Genomic DNA, 25371 nt, shown 5'->3' on the forward strand with positions numbered 1-25371 from the left:
ATGGCTCGCTGATAAAAAGACACTGGGACGAAGAGATCTTGTGTATTGAGCTGAATTCCGCTCTCAACTACCTGGTCAAACTGTCCATTGGTCACATTTTTTTTTTACGTTTTCACGTTTAACTGTCAGGAACACACCAAAAATGTAATTTCGTATGTACTGCATTCTTCCCTTCACCTTAACTGTCTATGATTGTACGCCACATGTTAGTATCGACAAAGTGCTAATTCGTCATTGATGCTTGCCTGCCTGTAATGTCATCAGCTGTAAAAATGATTGCTGCTATGTAAAAAGGGGCGACTGTGAAATCTGACAAATTCGATGTACATAGACAGCATTCATTCCCCTTCTTCTCCCACTCCTCTCCTTGTGAGCACCATGGATACTGTAGATTATTGACTATATCACCCTGCCAGTAAGAACCCGTACCCCTATGCATATGTACAGCCATTCTAGGCACCATGACCTTTTTACCCATTAGAATCCCCAGCTTCCCTCCTGCGCGTATCTTGCACCCCCTCTCCCATGTATAAGGCCATGAAACCCGCTCCCTCTACGCGATCCTGATGTGAAAGGTAACCCTCCTGCTTGACCCAGGCCTTCCCCATTTCCCTCTCGAAGAAGCATCCTTCGCCTCAGCTGACATAGCCGATCTAAACATCATCTGCGCCAGCTTGTCACCTATGTACTACATGCACGGCAGCTATTCTAGGTCACCTATGTATTACGTGCATGGCAGCCATTTTAGGTATCATGGTCTCCCTGTCCACGATCGATCGCCAGCACGTCCCTCTGACCCAGCAAGCATCCTCTGCGCACCCCGGCTCCCCCTCCCTCCTCCTCCTTACGAGCAGGACCCTTCTGCATGACCCTGTCCTTGGGAGTCACGCTAGCGCCTGACCAACACCTCCTCTCCTCCCATGAATGCCCCTCTGTTGACAAACCTCCCTCCTGCGCTGGATTGTCCACGCGGCATGAATACCACTCCATTGATGGCCCCTCACCCCGTGTCCGACTGTCCACACAGGTCCGAGGCCATTGCCTAAGCCGGGAGATATCATTTACTGCCCTATATTGTATGAGGTCGCTCTCCTTCAAAGGGCCCTCTATTGATCCAGGCCTCCCCACCCCCTGTGATATGATCAGGCGCACACATCCTAAGACTCGACGGAACACTCAGCTGCGTGATGACCCTCTCTCTTATCAGCAGAATGAGGACCTCCATTGTGAATGTATACGGGGGTGGGATTAACACGAGGATTACGGGGATGTCGTTTCCCATGCCCTACAAAGTTGTGATTGTATTGAAGGAAGGTCACATGCCATAAACCAGTGTATAAGAGGCCAGGCCTCTGAGTGGCTGTTAGAGCACCTCCCGAAAGACACTGTGTTTCGTGTCCGAAATGACATGCTCTCCTCATGAGAAATAAACTCTGTTCTTGATTCCTGCTCCCAGCGCCCGTCTCTTTATTTGATAATTATTTCAGAATGGGAACTGAGAGGCGGTTTGCGCCAGCAGCCTGGGCGTCGTTAGAATTATGGGCTCACTTTCCACAACTTCAGATGTCTATTGGAGTACTATGAGTAGGGGGTCTCTGAGAAAAGCATGACCGAGTTACTTCAGTATCTAGCATTATATTAGTGCCTTAACAAACCATTGGGCGCCATGTAGTATTGTTCCTATATCCCTAATAGGCTCTGCACATTGGAATAATATACACTATAGATTTGACTTAGAACTGAGGTCAGTATATCTCTATTGAGTATATTAAACTTAATTGTGTATGCCAGCTAACTCAGAGGTCACTGGAAATTTTCTCGAATAAACAAGAAGGGATTAGTCTCTGACAACCGCATAAACATGACAACTTTGATTCCCTTAGAGTCGGAACAATAGCTTCAGAATCGTGGAAACAATAGATAACTATTTCACTTAGTCAATCGTGCATGCTTCGTTTCTACAGAGTTTGCACAGAAATAGAGAGACAGGCTTTTCAATAAAAAGGTTTATTTGTGCAGTCTTCTTTCTCATGCAAGAGAGGTGAACTGCTACAATCGTTAGACAGAATTCGAAGTATAATGCGTACAGCGTAAACCAGTAATATACAATAATCTTGTAATAGCACTGTATTTTGCTATGACATATATTAAAATGCATATATAAATAACGCAGGCTAGAATACTCAACTTGTGCTTCTAAAATACGCCTACCGCAGTGTACCTAACCTAAGCCTAGTACGAGGGAAGAAGTAGGTGCTGTCTTAGCTATAGTTTAGTTTTGACAAGAATTGCCAAACGTTTCTCTAGGTTCTAATCAGCTCCATACCTTAGAATGAGAGAGGTTGGAATCTCTTTCCCTGGCCTCGATTTCCCAACACGCCACAAGGGGAGTCAGAAACACTGGAGCTGGATTCATGGCAGGAGGATGACAGCTTCTGGTCAGTGCATCAACTGGGGAGTTGGCTTCCTTCGGTACTTGGTGTGGCGAGCAGCGTCGTGCAAGTAGGTAGTCAAACTGCACCAAACCAAACTGTGCTTTGCCATAGCAAGTGAGGGTATATTTATACTTTGAAGTTGTTTAGGAATGCCAGTATTGACGTAAAACTCGGGCATATGAACGCCATGAATGAATAGATGTTCATGCATAATAAATGAGTTCTTGGAGAAATCAATATCCAGGCAAGGGGAAGTCCATAAAGTTTAAGAGTCTGGTTTTCCAAGAAGTCGTTGTGACGTAGATGAATGGATGTAAGTAGCCATGCCTGTATTTGGGTAACATGGGCTATGCCTAAATAAGGACTGGATTTCGATGCCTCTATAAGGGCAATGTGAATTGTACCTATATAAGGGCATGAATCAGGAAATGCACACGGAATCTAAATCGAAACACATCATTAGCATGTTTTTCTTTGCAGGTGTTGGTGCAAGTAAGAGGCTGCATCTGATGGTCAAAACCAGAAAAATAAGCAAACTTTTGTGCAAATGATTTTGGACTACCTTTTGGCGGTATTGGTTAGTGTTCACATTGAGTGTAACTATAAACATCACATGGGTTACTAGCCCTTTGTAATAAATGGTGACCCTATTGTTGATAGCAAAATATATCACTGAAATTGTACCATCATACAATTCATACGAAGAAAAAGAGCCGATTGCTCTCAATCTGCAAGCAAATTGTGCACTGTTTCAATGTCCCAATCATCAGAGAAAGTACTAGCGATGATGACATAATTTAAGGACATTTTAAACAAATATGGTGTGAGAAAACGCCTCTTTTGCATGGTTAGCCCCACATTTTGCTTGGTTTTGATGTGGTTTCAAATGTAGTGTACAGGGTCCCTGCCAAACAGTTGCCCTGTGCCTGTGCTCCTTACTTAAAACAAACTCCCAATTGGTACTTCAGCCCCCTGTAAGTCCCCAGTAACTGGTAACCTGGATACCTAGGGCCTGAGAGCTGAAGAGGGTGCCTTGGGACCCATGTCACTGGGACCATGCCACTGTTCTCGAATCCTGCATGCCCATGGAGGGAGAAAATAACAAAGTCGACATGGCACCCTGTCTGGGTTCCATGCCACCTAACACTGCCTAGCAGCATAGTTAAGTCACCCCTCTAGCAGGCCTCACAGCCCTAGGGCAGGATGCACTAGACTACAAGTGAGGGTATATCTGCATATGCCCCTAAAATATTGGGCTCAATTTCCTAATATTGTCAGTGAAGTCATAGAGAGTACATGGACTGAGAACTTGACAGTTTTATTTTCACAGTAGCTTGATGGCTTCTCTGAATACAGGAGTGTTTGGTACCAAACTACTAATTTCAATACACCCACACCGATGCCAGTGTGAAATGTATTGCACACCTCTGCCAACCCAAACCCTAAGGTGGGGGGAAGCAAGGTGAAGCACACTTTTTAAGTCCCTCCAAACAGGGCTAGGTTTATGCCCCTCCCACAGGAGGGTGGTATAATAGAGGGTGTAGTCACCCCAGGTGAGGTGTTCATTGGCTCTATCTGCTAATATCTTAAATTTAGTATCTAGATGGCTCTACCGGACCTGTATGCCAGATCTGCAACAAACTAAGAAAAAAGTAGACACCCTGCAGCCGACCCCAGAAGAAGACAACTGACTTAGTCCCAACCCTTCTGGCTTGTCTCTAGCCTCGATAACCCTGCAAATTGTCTTGCAACCATGACCTCCAAACCCTTGAGAGGACTGTTGCCTTCAATATAGACTCAAATCCTCCGAGTACAGTGGACCTGTCCAGAAGATACTGACTCCAACGACTTCCGGATCCAGGTGGATCCGTGTCTCCTGTCCACTCTGCACCTGAAGACAACAGCCCAAGTCTGAGTGGCTCATCTGTGCAGTTAAGTCTCCCCAGCAATCCTGACCGAGAGTCAAGCATTTGCTGGCCTCTCCTGCCCTTCATGACAGCGCCTGCAGTATGAATCCAGAGGTTTTCCCAACCGGCTCCGGTAAGAAGATTCTGATGTCCAAAGGCACCCCTGCACACGAAGCCCCTGGGCCTTGGTGAGCTGAACCAATGGTGCCCCTGCATCCCTCTACATCTCAACTAACCTCTGCTGTCATTGGTCTTCCTCCTGCAACTTCTGGTACAAAGCCTGCAGCCTCTTTGCCAACCAAATAAGCCTCTTTGAAAAGCAATGGGTGTCTGACGTCGAATTTGCACCTTGCACTCGGCCGCCCCTGTGCCACTGCTGATGTATTCCTGAAGCAGCTTTGTTCCCGCCCCTGTGCTTAACCTAACACCCAAAGCTTGGTCCCTGCACCCGATTTACTTACCTGCAAACAGTGTGGCTCCAGGCACCCCCTGACTCCATTGGAAAGCATTGGGTCAAACTATGATTTTGACCTCTGCACCCAGCCGCCCATGTGCTGCTGGCAGTGCAGTTTTGGTACTCACCTGACTCTTGGCCATTGCTGACTTTTGACTCCAAAGACTGAAATTGTAAGCTTGATACTCACCTGTTTAACCATAATATTGTATTCCCCATGGGATAACATTGGACAGTGTGAAAAAGTTTCTAGGTGTCAATTTTTGAAAGTGACCTTAGTACAAAGACCTAGGTCTTTAAAAAAATTCAAACAAAGTATAATTTTATAAAATTGGTCTGGAGTCATTTGTCTGGACTGGTCTGGATTTCTGCAGTCATTTGTCAATTTTTGATTAGGTGTGTGCAATAAATGTCGTACACTCCTCTGTGTTAGACCGAAGGCTGCTCACCCACACTACCACTAATAGAGCACTTAGGGTTTTACATGAAGTCCTGTACACTTTTGGGGAATAACTGGACTCTGTGCACGGTATTACCACCTATTGATAAAATCATATACAGAGCCAGCATCCTATATATGTTATTTGTAAACATTTGGTAGGACCATGCACATCATACCATATAACCTGTCCCACACTCTTCTTTCCAGTAAGGGAACGACTATAATGTTCACCAGGGACAGGTCCCTTAGCTCACAGTGCGATGATGCATGTGGTTTCAGAACCAAGTTCAGAAGTTGTACTGAAAAATCTTCTAGGAGATAGTGTTCATTCAGAAGAAGGAAAAAACAGTTACCAAACCAATATATAGGACCAGGAAAAGCAATCCAATTGTAATCCATCAATGTAATCAAGGAGTAACAAAATATGTCTTTTTTCAGCCAAAGAAAGAAAGCATGCACTTGTGGGTTGAAAGGGAAAGGCAGTGGGATCTCAGGTTCACTTGAATCCAATGAGAAGTCGTCATAATGCACCAAATAGCCAGAGGCTGTCCAGTCAACTTTTAGCAGCTCAGCAGGTTTTGTGTAACTGTAAGATGAGTCCATCTGTGGCATATTCACATTGAAATTGTCAATTTTACAAACTAAGATTTGTGTTTCTGTACTTGTTGACTTTACATTTGTAATTGTTTCAACAGGAAGAAGTAATATGTCATTGTTGTTTACAGTTTCTCTTTGGAAAGGGGAATCTTCTGTCATTTTTTAAGGTTCCATCTGAACTTCCTGAATAGAGCAAGAGGAGTGTAGCAGCTACCCAGGCATCCACAGGGCCTACTGTTAAGAATCGGCCACAGTGTCGTTTGATCAGATCAAGTGAGACAGACAGTTTGTGTCGGTGGCCGGCAAGAAGGGGAAGTACAGTTCTGGTAGCTTCGAGGACCAGTACAGGTACTCTGCATGATGGCCTGAATTCTTTTTTATCCACTATTTTTCCCTGATGAGATCTCCAATCTTTGGGACCCAGCCGGGTCTTGCCAGTACAACCTTCACTTCTCCAGTGTTGGTGCTTTATCACTTGGACATTGCTTTGTGCACCCCACAATTCATCAAGTTCTTGTAAAACAGTCAAACGTTCATTGATGTCAAAAGGTGTTTCTACCGCCACTGCACTGACATTATTGAGGTCTGGTACCCACACTCTTACACCAAACAGGATTTCATATGGAGTACAACCACAAAGGCATTCTCTTGGCATAACATTGAGGGCCCTCTAGAACCCATGTAGGTGATTCATCCAACTACGACCCAAGCCTAATACCCTTGCAGTTAAGGACTGCTTTAATCACGGTTTTTCCTCTCAATTATTGTATTTTCTTCAGGATGATAGGGAGAATTACCAGGAGGCCACATCCAAACTTCACATGGCCTCTTTGTAAGCCCAAGAGCTAAACGCCGGACCCTGATCGGAATGTAGTTTGCCAATCGCGTATTGGTATTTCGTGATGAGGGACTCATCATCCCCCCAACATGATTTGAGTTCAGTGCAGGAGCTGGTGTTTATGCCCACTCCTGGGCATATGACATTTTATTAGATTCTAGTACAAGGTCAGAGAAAGCAGGTAAAATTACTGTTTCCCCTATTGGGCATTCCATTACGAACTCAGGTGGCAAATCTTTTTTAGCAAAAAGAATGTTGTAACCATATGTCAAGTTCTCCCAAAAGAAAACCTTGATGTTTATAGGTATGTCTCCCTCCAATTGGAGTGGTATTTTGCGTAAATGAAGGGGAACACTTACCCTTGCATCAGGTATTTCCACTGAGATATGCTCACTCAGGGCTACTTTCGTCAGATAATCCATCAGGTTTCGGCGAGCTATTGTGACTTCTGCCACGCTCTTAGAATCATCACTGCCCATTCCCCATTGAGAAGCAGAGTCCTCAGTAGTCTGGGCATGTCTTATTTTAATCCCAGCTACCTTCTTTTTTAATTGAGGTTTAGGAGTCTTAGACGTGTCTTCTTTTTTGTGATGTAGTCTGATGAGCTTTGTGATACTCTCATTGGTCTCATGCACCCCTCTGATCTGCACTCTGACCGTCCACCTCTTTCTGAACGTGTATCAGATGAATCAAGAAAGGAACGTGTGTCAGTATCCTGATACCTGTCAGGCTTTCCAATATGATCATGGTTTCCCAGGTTATATGTCTTTTCAGTGGTTTCCTGTTGAGGAGACCCACCTGTGATTTTGTCTTGTTTTGTCAATTTTTGTGGATATTGTTTCATTTTTTCTTGGAAGAATCGTGTGCTTGCTTAGAGTTATCTTTTTCAAAATTACTCTTACCCTGTGGTTTCCCAGTTTTCGCTCACAAATTATCTCTAACTGGTGTAGCATAGGTTCCTTCGATATTTCTCTGCAATTCCCTCTCCTGCTGTGCAGGAGTGAACTCCCTCAGGCGCTGGTGTATAGCCAAGTCCAAGGTAGGTGCGGCCCTGTACTCATTCTGTACCTGTTTCAGTAGTTCAGGCAGTGCAGTCAGAGAAGGGGTATATGTTCTGGTGTAGACAGCAGTGAAGACTGTAACATAAGTGGCACAATCTTCCACCGGGGAAGCCATTCCCATTGGCAAGCAAGTAGTCAATATTTTGTGTTTTTCCTGTGGTTCTGCACAGGGAAAAGCTGCCTCAAGCTGGGTTGTTTTCTGTGCTATCCATAAAGGAATTTGCTCCCGGCTGGTGGTAATCTTTCCCATTGCGGCATTCAGCGTTTGCATGCTGATACCCATAGTAACCAATTGTGGTTGTGCAGCCTATCAGTCTGCGCAATGTTAATTGTGAGAGTTCACATTAAGAACTGTGTAAGATTTCTGTAAATCTTAACTAGATCTTGGTATAGTGTTGTTAATTCTGCTGCATCTAAATTAGCAAGTTTAGGATGCGGTGTATAAGCAGTTAAGACTGGCCATGTCATTTCTTCTTTACTGAGCGGACCAAGTCTCAGGTTTTCTATGGTGTGGGGGAGGGCACCTTTAAGGCAATGTATGTATTCTTGGTAAGTTAATGTAATTTCTATGTCCACATATCGAATGTATTCATTTGGTGTTTCATCTTCAATGTAATTGTGAAATAATTTTGTGGGAGAATCCACAGCAGGGCAAGTAACCCAAGAATAGAAAATCTCTCTTCTAAGTGCTTTGTGCACCTCTACCATGAAGGTTATGTCTCTACCAGGGCATGTTTGCACTTTTCTGTAATATTAGAGTTTCTACTTCTTCTCCACCTGCTTCTCCATGTATGTATAGTTCCTCCTAATCCATAGGATCTGTAAATTTGTTGGACAACCTAGACTTTGGGTGAGGTGTCCAAACTAATTCCAGGCACCCCCGCATGATATGCCTAGAGACCTGCTAGCTCACAATGTCACCATAAGCCTATCTAACCATACCAGGGAGTGGATGGTTTCTGGCAACCACCGAACATGCCAACCTCGACCCCTCAGGGATCGTAGTAACAGTCACACATGCTCTTTTCTCCTCAGAGAGATATACAGAGAATACACAATGGGACTCTTTCAATGTATTTATTGAACCAAAGTTATTATTGTATAGAACACATGTGCTGCGATAATCAATATAGAGAAGCAGATGAACGTGATTACAACCACCAAAAGAGGGAATAGCAGATATAGTTTTACCATATTGCTAAAACAGTGTTATATAAAGGCATATAAACACGGTAATAATCAGGTGTACTCCAACTATGCAAACCCTACTCTGTGTGTAGCTAGAGTGTGTGTAGATGTGAAGACAAGAAGGGACAATCCAACTGCATTATCTAGTGGGAGAGAATGTAGGAGCCAGTCTTATTCATGAACTGGACAACCCTCACACCGAGCACAATGACCGTTACGGCTCTTGGGTGCTATTTTTACTTTAAACTTTTAAATAAATATAATTTCTGTTCTACTAATTTCTCATTTGCCATTTTTGAGTCAAATAATTAATGAAGGTTTACTCTATTTTTCTGAATTAATGTAGGATTTTTCTTTTGTTATGTTTTCACTTTATTACAGGTTAAGTACTTTACATATTACCTCTAACATAAGCCTGACTACTTTTATCCCAAGCTACCAGGGGGGTAAGCAAAGGGTATTTTTTTTGTCGTTCATCCTGATATGGATTGTGGCTGTTGCTTGAGTAGGGTTTCACTCCCCCAACCAACAACCCAATTTATCACAGTGTGATTTACAGATTGATATAAAATATGGAGTATTGCAAGCAAGTTCTTGTATGCTGTGTTACACAGGGGGCTATTCGATGTTTCTATAGCTTGAGCTCACTGTTACTATTAAACTGCAGTGTGTAACAAACATGGCATGAGGGCACTAAAGGATTCAAAAATGGTTTGTTTGTATTTTTTAATTTACAACCAGGTTGATTTGATATTCTACATAAATCTGATGTCCAAGTGCTTGACTTGACTTGCCCTGCTATCTAGCCATCATCATTCAGCCGTGTGTTCCCCTCAGATTTACAGAACATTATTATTGATGTTAGATCTGGGGTCTCTCGTTGGCAATGGTATACACCTTTGGCCAAATAGGGGCCCTTGCTTCCAAGTCAGGAAAAGGGGATTACGCACCTAAATTACCCTTCTCACCCACTTGGTAGCTTTGCATGAGGAGACAGGCTTATCTCAGAGGCAGTGTGTTAAGCATTTGTGAATACACACAGTAATACAGGGAAAACACTACAGATGGACACAGCACAGGTTTTATAAAAATAAGTATTCTTTATATAGACTTAACACAAGACCACAAACTACAAAAATCCACAATACTGTAATTAAGATTGACTTAAAGATGGTAAAAGTTACCTAGTTCAGGTTTGTGATAAATGTGACAAAGTTCTCAACAAAGTACCTGGATGCGTAGCGCAAAATGACCAAAAGGCTCACAGAAGGAGAGATGGTTCCGGGATATGGGGGAGATGATGCGTTGCACCTCAATGCTTTTGCAGAGTAGGGGGTGAGTCGTGATCCTTACCGGTGCGGGGATGATGCATAGGGTCTCGGCTTGCGGCCCAGTTGTGATGCGCAAGATTGTTCCTCGATGCGAAGCGAGAAGATGGCGCCCTTGATGCGACGATGCGATGACGCTGCGATGATGATGCATAGGCACCCTGGCAGCCTTGCGACAACTCTGTACAGGTCCTGTAACACGCTTCTCCAGTGATGTAATGGCGACTCTCTTGATGGTGTCACGCTTCTCCGGTGATGCAACAGCATGCAGCTTTCGACGAAGACACGCTGTCTGGGAGATGGGTCAGCGGCACGCTTCTCCGGCAGTGCAACTATTTCAGCTGCGGCGGCGACACGTTTCTTCTCTATGCGTGGTGCTTCCAGCTCCCAGTGACACACAGGTTTCTGCAGTTAGAATTCCCAGCAAGGAAATTCAGGGAGGAGCTGGAGATAAAGTGTTTTGTCCCTGAGACTTCAGCAGGAGGCAAGCACAAATTCAAGCCCTTGGAGAATATTCTGTAGAGGATTAAAGTCCTTTAAAAGTTCCTTTTTCTTTCCCTTGGCAATAAAGAAACCACTGCAGGCCAACCCAGCAAACAGCACACTGGCAGAGGGGCAGTCCAGACTCATACAGCTTCCTTGGTTCTTCTCCTTTGCAAAATGTTTAATGTCCCCAGAAGTGGTCTACAGTTCTTGGTCTGATTCCCAATATTTATACCCCAAAAGCATTTGTTTTCTGAAGGCAGAGAGGCCTCTGCCTAGTCCAAACCAGTTCCTGAGAACTCTGTTTCCAGGACTCCTTCTTTCCTTTCACAGTGCAGGGCAGACACATCAGACGCCCCACTGGAGGTGGAGCCAGCATTGTGGAGGTAGAGCACAGCCCTGGAGCACTTTGTTTGCATGAGTCCTTCTCTTCTTTCACAGTGAAGGGCAGAGACATCAGCTGCACCCCAGAGGGTGCAGCCAGCATTGTAGAGGGAAGGCCCAGCCCTATTCAGATCCCAGGTGCAACTCCTCCCTCCCATCTAGATACAGATCTCCCTATTCATCACTGGGCTGACTCATTCTGTCTCTTGGAATCCCCCAGCCCTGTCACTCAAACTCCAGACAAGGAAAACACAATCTAGCAGAGGCAGGCTTTGGATAGTTAGACAAGAAAATACCTACTTCCTAAAAGTGGTATTTTCAAACACAGAATGTTAAAACCCACTTTACTAAAATATGTGTTTTATCATTCTGAGTTCAGGCATACCAAATTCGAATTTCCACCATGTTCCCTGAGTCAGTTAGGATTGTAAGATGTAATAATCTAACTGTCCATTCAGGCCTATGGAGAACAGATAGCCTTGCAATAGTGAAAAAACGGAAATGGCTGTAATTCACTATTAGGATATGCTACACACACCAGGGCATGTCCTAACTTACACTTAGAATGCAACAAGCCCTTGGGCCTACCATAGAGGTGGCTGCTGAGAATAAAAGGGAAGGTTTAGGGACTGGCAAGTGGGTGCACTTGCCAAGTCGACATGGCAGTCACAGACTGCACACAGGCGTTGCAACGGCAAGCCTGACACACACTTTACTAGCTGCTTCTGTGGGTGGCACAACCAGTGCTGCAAGCCCACCAGCAGCATTTGGTTTACAAGCACTGGGCACACATGGTGCACTGTACTAGGGTCTGACAAGTAAATCAAATAACCCAATCATGGAATCACTAATTAATACCTCAATTTAACATAGGGAGCACTTGCACTGTGGCACTGAATAGCAGTGGCACAGTGCCCAAAGCATTTAACCAGCAAAAAGATATCAGAAACAGAGGAGGCAATCTGACAAAATGGAAGGGAGACTCACGCCAATGATGCCCGGTCTAACACTTGTCCCCTCCAACTGAAATGTGGGGAGAACTACCCTTCCCCTTGGGAGTTCTCTTCATTCAGGAGGAAAAATCTGGACAGACCATCAGCATTGGTGTGTTCTGTACAAAGGTGGTGTTCCACCGTAAAGTCTATACCCTGTAGGGAAATGGGCCACCTCAACAACTTTGGTTTCTCACCCCTCATCTGCATTAACCATCTGAGGGGCCTGTGGTCAGTCTGAACCAGGAAGTGAGTCCCAAACAAGTATGGTCTCAAATTCCTCAGTGCCCAAACCAGAGCAAATGCCTTACGCTCAATTGCACTCCAACCCCATTCCCTTGGAAGTAACCTCCTACTGATGAAGGCTACAGGTTGGTCTAGGCCTTCTTCATTTATCTGTGATAGAACAGCCCCCACACCATGGTCTGAAGCGTCGGTTTGAATAAGGAATTGTTTTGAGAAGTTGGCCGCCTGAAGCACGGATGCTGTGCACATGGCAGTCTTCAGGGTGTTAAAAGCCTTCTGACAGGTGTCAGTCCAGTTCACTTTCTTGGCTGCTTTCTGAAAGTCAGCTCAGTCAAGGTTGCAACAATGTTGCCATACCCCTTGACAAACCTCCTGTAGCACCTTGTAAGTCCTAAAAAGGCTCTCACCTGTGTCTGAATCTTTGGGGGTTCCCATGCCAGGATGGTATCAATCTTGGGTTACAGTGGCGCCACCTGGCCGCTTCCTACCTGGAGACCAAGTACACCACGGAACCCTGCCCGATCTGGCACTTACTTGCCTTGATCGTGAGGCCTGCCTTTCACAGTGCCGTCAACACTTCCCAGAGGTGGCGCAGATGTTCTTCCCAACTGGCGCTGAACACTGCAATGTCATCCAGGTAGGCGGCACTGAAATCCTCCAGCCCAGCCAACACCTGGGTGACCAAACTCTGAAAGGTGGCAGTGGCATTCTTCATCCCAAAGGGCATAACCCAGAATTGCTAGTGCCCATCTGGTGTGGAGAATGCTGACCTCTCTTTGGCCCCATCAGTCAAGGCGATCTGCCAGTACCCAGAAGTCAAATCAAATGTGCTGAGGTACCGTGCTGCCCCTATCTGATCAATGAGCTCATCAGTTTTGGGGATGGGGTGCGCGTCAGTCCTGGTGACTGAAGTGAGTCCTTGGTAGTCTTCACAGAACCGGAGTTCGGGTGTGGCACCAGGCGCGGCAGCCTTTGGGACCAAGACCACTGGGCTGGCCCAAGGACTGTTTGAGGACTCAATCACCCCTAAAGCAAACATCTTGGAGACTTCTTCCTTGGTGTAAGCCCTAACCTTGTCAGTCACTCTGTAAGCCTTGTGCTTCACAAGAGGACTGTCCCAGTGTCACACCACTCAGTGACACCAGGAACCAAGGAAAATAGATCAGAGAATTATCCTAACAGTTGGCGACAATCTTGCTGCTGATCAGGGGTCAGTGTGGCAGAGAGGCTGACACCATCTACTGACCCGTCTTGCTCTGTTGTAGACAGGAGGTCAGGAAGAGGCTCGGTCTCCTCCTCCATTCCATCATCTGACACTAGAAGCATGCCCACTTCAGTTCGGGCGGTTAACATGTAGGACCCGCAAAGGGTTCCTTGGAGACCGCAAGTTCACCAGGTAGGTGACATCACTCTTCCACTACACCACCTCAAATGGACCGGTCCACCTGTCTTGGAGCGCACAAGGCTCTAAAGGGGCCATGACCCAAACTTTCTGTCCAGGCTGAAGCTCAGAGTGGCATTCTGATTGTACCACAACTTCATCTCTTCCTGGCTGGCTTCCAGATTCGCCTGAGTGAGATCTCTGAATCGCCGAGTCTGGATCCTGAAGGCCAGCATGTAACTGTATACATCCTGGGGAGGTTTCCTGGGAGATTGCTCCCAGCCTTCCTTGACCAGACTCAAAGGTCCTCTTACCCGGTGTCCATACAACAGTTCAAAGGGGCTGAACCCTATGGACTTTTGTGGCACCTCTTGGTAAGCAAACAGAAGGCATGGCAAGAGGACATCCCACTTACGCCTCATTGGTTCCTCAAGACCCATGATCATGCCTTTAAGGGTCCGGTTGAATCTCTCAACCAGCCTATTACCTTGTGGGTGGTAAGGAGTGGTGAACTTATAGGTAACCCCACACTCCTTCCACAGACACTTCATATAACTGGAAATTAAGTTTGTACCTCGCTCAGACACCACCTCTCCGGGGAACCCCACATGAGAGAAATTTTGCATCAGTGTACGTCCCACCAAGGGGACTGTCACTATCTTGAGCGGGATGGCTTCCTGGTACCGGGTAGCATGGTCCACCAAGACCAGGAAAAACCTGTTGCCCATGGCTGTCTTGGGGTCCAGTGGCCCCACAATTTCAATGCCCAACCCATTCAAAGGGGGTACTGACTACAGGGAAAGGTTGGAGAGGAGCCTTGTGCTTCCTTCCACTTTTCCCACTTGCCTGGCAAGTTTGACAAGCTCTACAATGAGTATCTGAACTCTTCCGCATCCGGGGCAAGTAAAAGTGGGAGACAAGCCTTTCAAAGTTCTTGTTCTGCACCAAATGTCCAGCTAAAGGAACATCATGAGCCAACCCCAGTAGGAAGGCTATCTATCACTGGGGTATTACCAGCACACGGGCGGACCCAGGCTCAGCCACCTTAGGCTCTCTATACAGGAGGCCGTTCTCGCAGTAGATCCAATGTGATCCAGACTGATCATCTGCTGCCTGGTTTGTGGCCTGTTGTTTCAAACCCTCAAGAGAAGGGCACTTATTCTGCTCTGTGCAAAATTCCTCCCTGGAGGGCCCCCCTTCTTGCTGCCAATAGGTCAGCTCAGGTAGGTTCCCCAGTTCAGAAACTTGCTCCCCAATAGGTTCCAGGGCATCCCCCTCAAGGACTGCCTCCTCCTGGACCATGGGAACAATGGGGGCTAATTTCCTGCGCTCCCTACCTCTTTTCTTTAAGGCAGGTTCCTGGGCCATACTTCAGGCTCCAGGATCTCTGGAACACCCTTGGCTGCCATAGACCGAGTGGTCACACATGCTCACTCGGGCAGACCCAACATCTCTTATTGAGCCTTCTTCTCTACCTTAGCCAAAGGGGAGCTTTCCAAATCATTGCCCAACAGACAATCAACAGGCATGGCTGACTTCACAGCTACTTGAAGAGTACCAGAGACTCCCCCCCCTCCACTCAAAGGGAACTTGAGCCACTTTGCAATGGCTCTCTGTGTTGTCAGCGGCAACAACTGGGAAGAATATATTGGGGACTACCTGCTATTCAGGCACCAAGTGACACTAGATAGCTGTCACGCTGGCTTTGGTGTCTCTAAGAGTCTCCACTCCAAGGCCATTGATGGTCACCCACTGCCTGTACCTGTTAGTGTTATCAGGCAGCTGAGTTTTTTGGACCATCTCAAAGTCTTCTAATGAGACAAGGGATATTTCTGCCGGACCCCACCCACCTTGGGCACCCTTCTCCTCCCCACCCAGGACTACACTAGTCATCTGACGGGGGTGCACGGGGTAGCACATACTGACCCTTTTGGGGACACTGGGGATCATACCAATGGTGTCCCACCTGCTTACACTGAAAGCAGGTCACAGCCCCCTATAAACAGGTTTACCTGTCAGGGATTCTGACTTCTTCTCAGGGGGAGGCTGGGAACCCTTTCCTTGGTTCCCTTAGGAATTACTTTGGGGCTTTTTCTGGAACTCTCTCTGTTTACCCTTGTCCCCCCCACTGTTCTGCTGGGAGCCCTGCCCACCTTTGGCAGAGTCTCCCACATGACCCTTGTGGACCCTGGTACTGACCCAGTAGTCTGCCTCCTCAGCATGCTTCCTAGGGTTAGTTAACTTGATATCAATAAGGTGCTGGCGTAGCTCTGGAAAACAATTAGCAGACAAGTGTTCCCTTGCAACGAAAACATAGAGCGTTAGAAAATTATCCACTTTGCTACCCCTCACCCAACCATCCATAACTCTGCAAAAGTAAGATACATATTCTACCCGAGTGGTTCCCTCCAGCTTCTTATAATTCCTGAACCTCTGTCTATAGAGATCTGGGGTCAAACCATACCTTGTCATCAGGGCTTCCTTCATGTGGCCATAGAAATCCTATTCTCACTGGGTAGGTCTAACAAAGTATCCCTCCCCTCACTCTCAAAGCGACCCCACAACCCCACTCCCCAATGCTTCTCAGGGACCCGGTGGGACAACATTCCTATTTCATAGGCTGCAAACCACTGCCCAATATCTTCATGTTTATGGAAATCTTTCATGACATCCTTGGGGACATATACCCTGCCTTCTGAAGGCACAGGTGGTGGGCTGCCACCAGAGGGATTGATCTCTAAGCCCTTCACCTTGATCTCTAACTCCCTCAACATCCTCTCATGTTCAATTTTCATTCTCTCTCTCTCCAAGGACAATCTGTTATTCTCTGCTTCCCTTTGACTCTCCATCTTAAGTTTAGCCATCTCCAGCTTGTGTGCCCTATTTCTCTCCCTGTCTTTCAATTCTCTGGGGGACAGGTCTTTGGAAGAGATACTACTGCCAGGTGGGGATGGTACCCCTCCCCTGGCTGGAAACACTGGCCTATCCAGTTGCCCATCTGCATCCCCAACTGGCTCCACCACAAGATCAGGGGCATTTCTTGCTTCTACCAAGGCCCTCAGCGCCTTTTGGTAGTCATCCTTTTTAGAAATGCCTGGTGTAGCAACTTTCAATTTCTTGCAGAGATACTTGAGCTGTTTCAAAGTGTAGGTTTCTAACCTCTCTTCCTCAAAATCAAGATCCATAGATGCAACAGATGCTGGTCTACTCATGGTAGTAAGAATTGGGAGTTTTCAGGAAAAACAAAGCAACAGTCCAAGGAAAAAGATTCTACTGAAAAAGTATGTGGTCGCATTTGGTCTGCACTCACTAGTAGTGTACACCAATTACTGTATATGAAACACAAATGCATGTCCAAATCTTCACCACTGACAACCAATGTTAGATCTGGGGGTCTCTCATTGGCAATGGTATACACCTTTGTCCAAATAGGGACCCTTGCTTCTAAGTCAGGATAAGCGGATTACACTCCTAAATAACCCCTGCTCAGCCTCTTGGTAGCTTCGCACGAGCAGACAGGCTTATCTCAGAGGCAGTGTGTTAACCATTTGTGAACGTACACAGTAATACAGGGAAAACACTACAGCTGGACACACCACAGGTTTTATAAAAATAAGTATTATTTATATAGACTTAACACAAGACCACAAATGGCAAAAATCCACAATACTGTACTTAAGATTGACTTAAAGATGGTAAAAGTTACTTAGTTCAAGTTGGTGATAAATGCGACAAAGATCTCAACAAAGTACATGGATGCCTAACACAAAATGACCAAAAGGTTAGCAAAAGGGGAGATGCGTCGGTTCCGGGATCCGGGGGGATGATGTGTCGTGCCTCAATGCTTGCGCAGAGTAGGGGATGCATTGTCATCCTTACCAGTACAGGGATGATAAGTAGGTTCTCTGCTTGCGGTCTGGTTGCGATGAGCAAAATGACGCCTCGATGCGAAGCGACAATCCTGGGGCGATGCAAGAAGATGGCTCCCTTGATGTGACAACGCTGCAATGACGATGCGTAGGCGCCCTGGCAGCCTTGCGACGACTCTGTACTTTGGAGCCGTGACAGGCCCTGCGACACGCTTCTCCGGTGATGTGATGGTGACTCTCTCGATGGTGTCACGCTTCTCTGGTGATGCGACAGTAGACAGCTTTCGACGAAGACACGCTTTCTGGGAGATGCGGCAGCAGCACGCTTCTCCGGCGGTGCGATGATTTCAGCTGCAGCGGCGACACACTTCTTCTCGTTGTGTCACGCTTCCAGCTCCCAGCGACACGCAGGCTTCTACAGTTAGAATTCCCAGCAAGGAAATTCAGGGGGGAGATGGAGATTAAGTCTTTTGTCCCTGAGACTTCAGCAGGAGGCAAGCACAAATTCAAGCCCTTGGAGAATATTCTGTAGATTATGAAAGTCCTTAAACAGTTCCTTCTCCTTTCCCTTGGCAATAAAGAAACCACTGCAGGTCAACCCAGCAACCAGCACACTGGCAGAGGGGCAGTCCAAACTCCTACAGCTTCCTTGGTTCTTCTCTTGGCAAAAGGTTTCTTGTTCCCAGAAGTGATCTAAAGTTCTTGGGTCTGAGACCCAATATTTATACCCCAAAATCCTTTGTTCGCTGAAGGCAGAGAGGCCTTTGCCTAGTCCTAACCAGTTCCTGAGCACTCTGTTTACAGGACTCCTTCTTTTCATTCACAGTGCAGGGCAGAAACATCAGATGCACAACAGGAGGTGGAGCCAGCATTGTGGAGGGAAAACACATTCCTGGAGAACTTTGTTGACATGATTCCTTCTCTTCTTTCACAGTGCAGGGCAAAGACAACAGCCGCACCCCAGGGGGTAGAGCCAGCATTGTGGATGGAAGGCCCAGCCCTATTCAGGTCCCAGGTGCAACTCCTCCCTCCCATCTAGATGCAGATCTCCCTATTCATCACTGGGCTGACTCATTCTGTCTCTTGGAATCCCTCAGCCCTGTCACTCAAAGCTCAGACAAGGAATACACAACCTAGCAGAGGCAGGCTTTGGATAGTTAGACATGAAAATACCTACTTTCTAAAAGTGGTATTTTCAAACATAGAATGTTAAAACCCACTTTACTAAAAGATGTATTTTATCTTTCTGAGTTCAGGCATACTAAATTCGACTTTCTACCATGTTCCCTGAGTCAGTTAGGATTATAAAATGTAATAATCTAACTGCCCATTCAGGCCTATGGAGAACAGACAGCCTTGCAATAGTGAAAATCGAAAATGGCTGTAATTCACTATTAGGACATGCTCACACACCAGGGCATGTCTTACCTTATATTTGCAATGCACCCTGCCCTTGGGCCTACCATTGGGTTGTCTGATATGAAGAAAAGGGAAGATTTAGGGACAGCACTTGCCACGTCGACATGGCAGTCACAGACTGCACACAGGCCTTGCAATGGCAGGCCTGAGACACACTTTACAAGCTGCTTCTGTGGGTGGCACAACTAGTGCTGCAAGCCCACCAGCAGCATTTGATTTACAAGCCCTGGGCACATATGGTGCACTGTACTAGGTTCTGACAAGTAAATCAAACAACCCAATCATGGGCTCACTAATTAATACATCAGTTTAACATAGGGAGCACTTGCACTGTGGCACTGAATAGCAGTGGCACAGTGCCCAAAGCATATAACCAGCAAAAACATATCAAAAACAGAGGAGGCAATCCAACAAAATGGAAGGGAGACTCACGCCAATGATGCCAGGTCTAACAATTGACATTTATGAAACATTCAGCATGCATGTGGAATGCCTTTCGAAATGAAATACACCATAGTGAAAACCTTATTTTTAGATTCAGCCTGACGGTTCCAAAATCCATAGAGACCTTCAAACTTAAAATTGCTGCTCCCCAGTGTCACTCTATTTGTGAACTTAGAGAAGTGAAACCCCCCATTGGCTTTCCTCATGTCTATTCTATAAAGGGAAACCCACAGTGACCCATTTCGATTAAGTGTACGCTGATAACAACAAGAGAAACAGATTTGGGTTGTGTCTAGAGGCACGAAAGTTAGCTGATACTGGCCTTCCCCTATTATTTAAGTCTAATGTCTGGAGTCAGAGGAGGCTCACCTTTGTTTTTTTTTTTAATAAAGGTATTGTTCACAGATAATGTGTGATTTGATGGCATTTTTAATGTACATAACTCCTTATATGTACGAAAAGCCACACACCTCACACAGAGACTTCAGACAAGAAAGAACCCCACAGCCAAACTCATCCGCGGCCTTCCTTGACAAACCCAAGTCACATCCCACCTCAGGCAACTCCACTGAAGAAGAGATGCCAATTCAAGATTCTGACCCACGCATACAAGGCTCTACACAAACAAGAACCTGCCTACATTAACCATTGCCTGAACTTCAACCGTTGAAAAGACTACGCTCTGCCTCAATTGCCCATACTCGCCGCATCTACTGAAGCAGAAGTGGAGGACGCTCCTTCTCTCACATCGCAGCACAGACCTGAAACAGCCTTCCCCTGTAACTTCGGACCATCACTTCACCTCCAGGATTCCGTATAGTGGCAGCTGGTACTGAATGTGGGTGGCGGGGCGTTAAAAAAACAAAGAATCCTTATCTTTGTAAGTCCGTCGACTAACCTCCTTTGTCGTCTCTCGTTCGATTTTCTTCCGGAGTCATGAAGCACACAGGCTCCCCTAAGGCAATCACGATGCCGCTGTCACCATGCCATGATTGGTCTGCGTGCCATGATTTGGTGCCTGTGCATGTTCTTCACCCAGACTGTGCATTACAGCCAGGCGGAGAACATGGAAGATTGCCTGACAAACTGTCATGTGCACTTAAGTGCACATATTTCCTCACCCCCCTGTTGGCTTTGACGACAGCCAAGCCCCACCCCAAAAACCAGCTTCAGCAGGGAAAAATAAAATGATAACATTGTGTTGTTATCATTAGATTGTTCCTTCTTTGCACTGCTGAAAAGCAGTGAGGCAATGCTCCTCCGCCTTACAGGAGGAGCCGCCATTGATTATGAATGGCCTTCAAGACCTGGCTGTTCAAATAAGCCTCCAGGATCTGCAAGCGCCTGGATACCCTATCGGTTGATTAGCTGCGCTTTAGAAATCCACATTGATTGATTGATACCATAGCATTCAGACTATCACACAGTCTGTAGGGGAAGCTTTTAATGTTCTGTTTGCATTGTAACTGTCCCATGTATGAGAGCGAAGCGTGCCCTTCTACTTCAAATGCTGGCTCTGTGTCAGGGAAAACTAGTAAAATATTTCTTACTACAAGAAAACAAAACAAGTGGTATTTCAATGCTGGTTTTAAAGGTCATTCCGATCCATTTGCCCCGTGTAACGTTAGTATAAAATGCACCTAGCTACTGTTCAAACTGTAACATGAACTACAAGCTGAGGGCTGTGCACAATAACACAGACTTCACACTCTTTTTCAACATTCCTGGCATATTTTGATGTGCTATGCCTTGCTAGTTCTCTGCAAACTATGACTGAAGAATTAGAGAGGCTTTAGAAAATGTGAGACCTAACACCTTTGATGATGGCGTGAACGAATCTGTTCCTGGTACTGTCTTTTTTGTGCAAGCGGTCACCCAAAACCAGTGTGCCTCAACTCTGTCCCCGGGCAGACATATTGATAAAAAAAATTCAGTTAGCAAGGAGCATCAGGTGACGCTCATGTGAAGAGAGCTGTCTCGAAACGAGCGTCTCTTGTAATACGAGGGCGCAAGTGTGTGTTTCACGTTCATTCAGTCCTACAAGCTTGATAGCAAGCGGTTCGGCTTCAATGCTGGAGGCACATTCATTATTATTGAAGTGTCCCTTTGTTGAGCATAATAAAGTGCCCGCTGACGTCATCGGCCTCTATTATTTAATGGGTTGGCTGGTTCATACTCCCTTATGGTGATAAAAAAGGTTTAGACGAGTGGACGCCTAACATTGAAAGCCAGGATGGGTTCCACGGCGGTATTCGTACAAGCGCCTTGAGACCTTTGCGGGTGAGTAGTGCGCTATACAAGTATCAATTTACATTTACAAAACAGAAAACCTAACGACAATCATATATATAATATATTCACAACCATAAAACCCTTTTGAACGTTTAAAACCTCTATCGTTGCTGTCATAAAATCAAAATGCAAAGAAGTCATGCCAGCCCCCAAAGTATTGTTTAGACAAATCGAGCTTTAAAAGGTTAATGGAAATGTTAAATGGCATCAAACGCATGCGCAAAGCATCAAAGAATTTGAATGAATGAAAAAGCACTGCGGACCGAAAGATTGTATTCTGCCATTCGAATTGTCGTACTTGCCTTTCGGGGGGCCGGGATGGTCGCCTTGGAGCGCTGTCAGCAGCCGGCAGGTGGTCTCCAGTGTGTCCGTGGCGTAGTTTAGTTTCTGTCGCAGAGCGGTGCTAAGCTCTTGACTGAGTGATAAAAGAGCGGGCAAGCAGTCCTCTGCCTTTGCCTTGCTCTTAGGATCTGGAGTCTCCAAATACCCATTTACCACCTCGTTTTTCTGCCACAGCTGTTCCAGGACCTGATTCAGTTTGTCTGTGCTGTACGTTGACTCTGCGTGCACTGCGTCCATCGCGACCCCTTGGAAAGAAATATCTGTTTACGTTCCAAACGACCCTCTGAGTGTTTTCCACCTCAAACGTGGACCGAAGCAAGCATAGTGTGGCCCGGGTAGGCCTCGTCAAACTTTTGTTTCCACGTTAACAAGTACAATAAAATACCTGCCTCGCTGCGACTATTGGGGTTGCTAGTGAGAGTGTAGCGTTGTTAGGGCAACGAGGAGTGGCTTGGCCAGAGGAACTAAAGAGCAGGAAAGCCACTGAGGTAATATGTACTTTACAAGAATCCAACCCTGCTGACAAGACCTGTTAATTGCACAGAGCATCTTTGCCTGTGACAGACATCGCAGCTCGTTGTGGTAGGAGGTATATGTGCGTTCGGGATGTTTTTTTTTTTTTTGCTTAAAGACCGTAAAAATACAGTGAAGGTACATTGTTCGATGGCGGAGCTGTGCTCACACGTTTAGACCTAAAGTGAAGTCTGTTTTTGGTGCATAACCTACATTCACGGGGCAAATGAGTGAAAGCGGCAGTACTTTTCATTCAAACTCTATCTGCACTCCTGTGTTTTTTTTAACAATGATTTATTCCTGTGCGGCTGTACATGGTCTGGTGGTGGTAGTGAGAGTCAGGCGTGGGTGCTGCAAGTACGTCTTTTATCAATCTGTCAAACTCGATCTGGCGTCTCACAGTCTCGCGCTCAGAACAGAAACAGGAAGTGGGTACTGACACACGGGCATAAGTTGTTCGCGGAATACCCAGAAATAGTACTAGGACCTTGTAATCATTCAGGGGGTGGGGGAAGGGCGGGAGCATCATTAAAATAATCAAGATCACGCTGCGGGTTTTATACGGGTAGCGAGATCGTGACTTTTTTTAAAGGGCAAGTCAAAAATTCAGGGGGCGCCCAAGGGTTCCACCCTCGTCCCCCTGTATGGTTTACTGCAACTGCATATTTGGTCTGAAACATGAAAAGCTCCATTTCACCAAACTGGTTTGCCAAACCACATGCTAAAAAACCTGATCAATGCATCTTTTAATGAAATGATCTGTGACAACAACCAGTCGATAGATAGCAAAACAAATCTATATGTAAAATAAAAATCTACTGCTGGCAAAATTCATCACTTTTTAAGTTTATTTGGAAAAAATAATAGCTCTCTGGTAAACACAAAGATTAAAATTTCGTAGTGGCAAATGTGAATGTCAACAAAACTTTGGAACACTATCTAGAATGTATTATACCAGGCAATTCCAACGCAATATTCCCTCCTCTCTTCAACGATTCAGTAGGAATGACTAGAGAGCTATAGGAAAGCGTCATTCCATAGGCTGACCCTAACAAAAATATACTTGGCACCAAATTCCCCCAGCACAGGGATGGATACCCAATAAAGGATGCAAGGTAAGGTAAGCTGGTGGATTTATTTTCGCTATACCAGAGGAGTAATGTAAAAACACTAGTAATTGCAGCACTGTCAAAATACCACAGTGTGGAAAATCACAGGTTTTCGTGAGAAAAGGAGTGGATGTCAAATTTCGGGGTGGGTATCATTTCTATTACAGTTCTGGAAACAAGTCCCTCCATGCTTGTAGAGAGTTGTCAGATCACTATCTATTTATAGGTAATTAGGAATTAGTTGTACCTCGGCCCTCCAATATTTGTTATCAATCAATCAATCGATCAATCATAGACATTTATAGAGCGCTCTACTTACCCGGAGGGTCTCAATGCGCTAGGGGGGGGGGTGCTGCTACTGCTCGAACAGCCTGGTCTTGAGCTTCTTCCTGAAGGCGAGGTGGTCTTGGGTCAGGCGCAGGTCGGTCGGGAGTTCCAGGTCTTTGCGGCCAGGTAGGAGAAGGACCTTCCTCCTGTCGTCGCTCTTCGGATGCGGGGGACGGCGGCGAGGGCGTGACTGGCTGATCGGAGGTGTCGTTTGGGAGCGTAGAAGTTGATGCTGTTGTTGAGGTAGCTCGGGCCTTGATCGTGAAGGGCTTTGTGTGCGTGGGTGAGGAGGCGGAAGGTGATTCTCTTGTTGACCGGGAGCCAGTGCAGGTCTCTCAGGTGTCCGGAGATGTGGCTGTGTCGTGGGACGTCGAGGATGAGTCTGGCTGAGGCGTTCTGGATCCGTTGGAGTCTCTTCTGGAGCTTGGCGGTGGTTCCGGCGTAGAGGGCGTTGCCGTAGTCCAGTCGGCTGGTGACGAGGGCCTGGGTGACCGTCTTCCTGGTCTCGGTGGGGATCCACCGGAAGATCTTACTAAGCATGAGCAGGATGTTGAAGCATGACGAGGAGACGGCATTGACTTGTTTGGTCATGGAGAGGGAGGAGTCCAGGATGAAGCCCAGGTTGCGTGCGTGGTCTGTCGGTTTGGGTGCGGTGCCCAGGGCGGGGGGCTACCAGGAGTCGTCCCAGGCGGAGGTCGAGGATCCCAGGATGAGGACTTCCGTCTTGTCCGAGTTCAGCTTCAGGCGGCTGGTCAACATCCACTCGGCTACCTCTTTCATCCCTTCGTGAAGGTTGGCTCTGGCGGCGGCGGGGTCGTTGGTCAGGGAGAGGATCAGCTGGGTGTCGTCGGCGTAGGAGATGATGTTCAGGTTGTGTTGGCGTGCGATGGCCGCGAGGGGGCTCATGTAGACGTTGAAGAGGGTTGGGCTCAGCGAGGATCCTTGGGGTACGCCGCAGATGACTTCTGTGGCCTCTGACTTGTACGGTGGGTAGGCGGACTCTCTGTGTCCTTCCGTCGAGGAAGGAGATGATCCATTCCAGTGCCTTCTCCTGGATTCCGACGTTGTTGAGGCGCTGCGCTAGGGTGCAGTGGCAGACGGTGTCGAAGGCCGCGGAGAGGTCTAGGAGGATGAGGGCCGCTGTTTCTCCGTTGTCCATCAGGGCTCGAATGTCATCGGTGGCAGCGATGAGGGCGGTCTCGGTGCTGTGGTTGGCCCGGAAGCCAGACTGCGAGGGGTCGAGGGATCCATTCGTCTCGAGGAAGGCGGCCAGCTGCTTGTTGACGGTCTTCTCGATGACTTTCGCCGGAAACGGGAGCA

The 25371-nt window shown here is 46.6% G+C and overlaps 1 protein-coding gene across 1 annotated transcript in view; it reads right to left on the bottom strand.

Annotated features, from left to right (window-relative positions):
* The window catches only part of DTHD1 (death domain containing 1), a 468974-nt gene extending 446470 nt beyond the window's left edge, over positions 1 to 22504 (bottom strand). Inside the window, exon 1 of the mRNA XM_086964002.1 lies at positions 22063 to 22504. Coding sequence (XP_086820128.1) covers positions 22063 to 22339 — 277 coding nt within the window. The 5' untranslated portion in view covers positions 22340 to 22504. The remainder of the gene's footprint in view (positions 1 to 22062) is intronic.
* Between the last annotated feature and the right edge of the window lie 2867 nt (positions 22505 to 25371).

This window comes from Lissotriton vulgaris, chromosome 3_2, assembly GCF_964263255.1.
Source record: "Lissotriton vulgaris chromosome 3_2, aLisVul1.2, whole genome shotgun sequence".
NCBI classification, from domain to species: Eukaryota; Metazoa; Chordata; class Amphibia; order Caudata; family Salamandridae; genus Lissotriton; species Lissotriton vulgaris.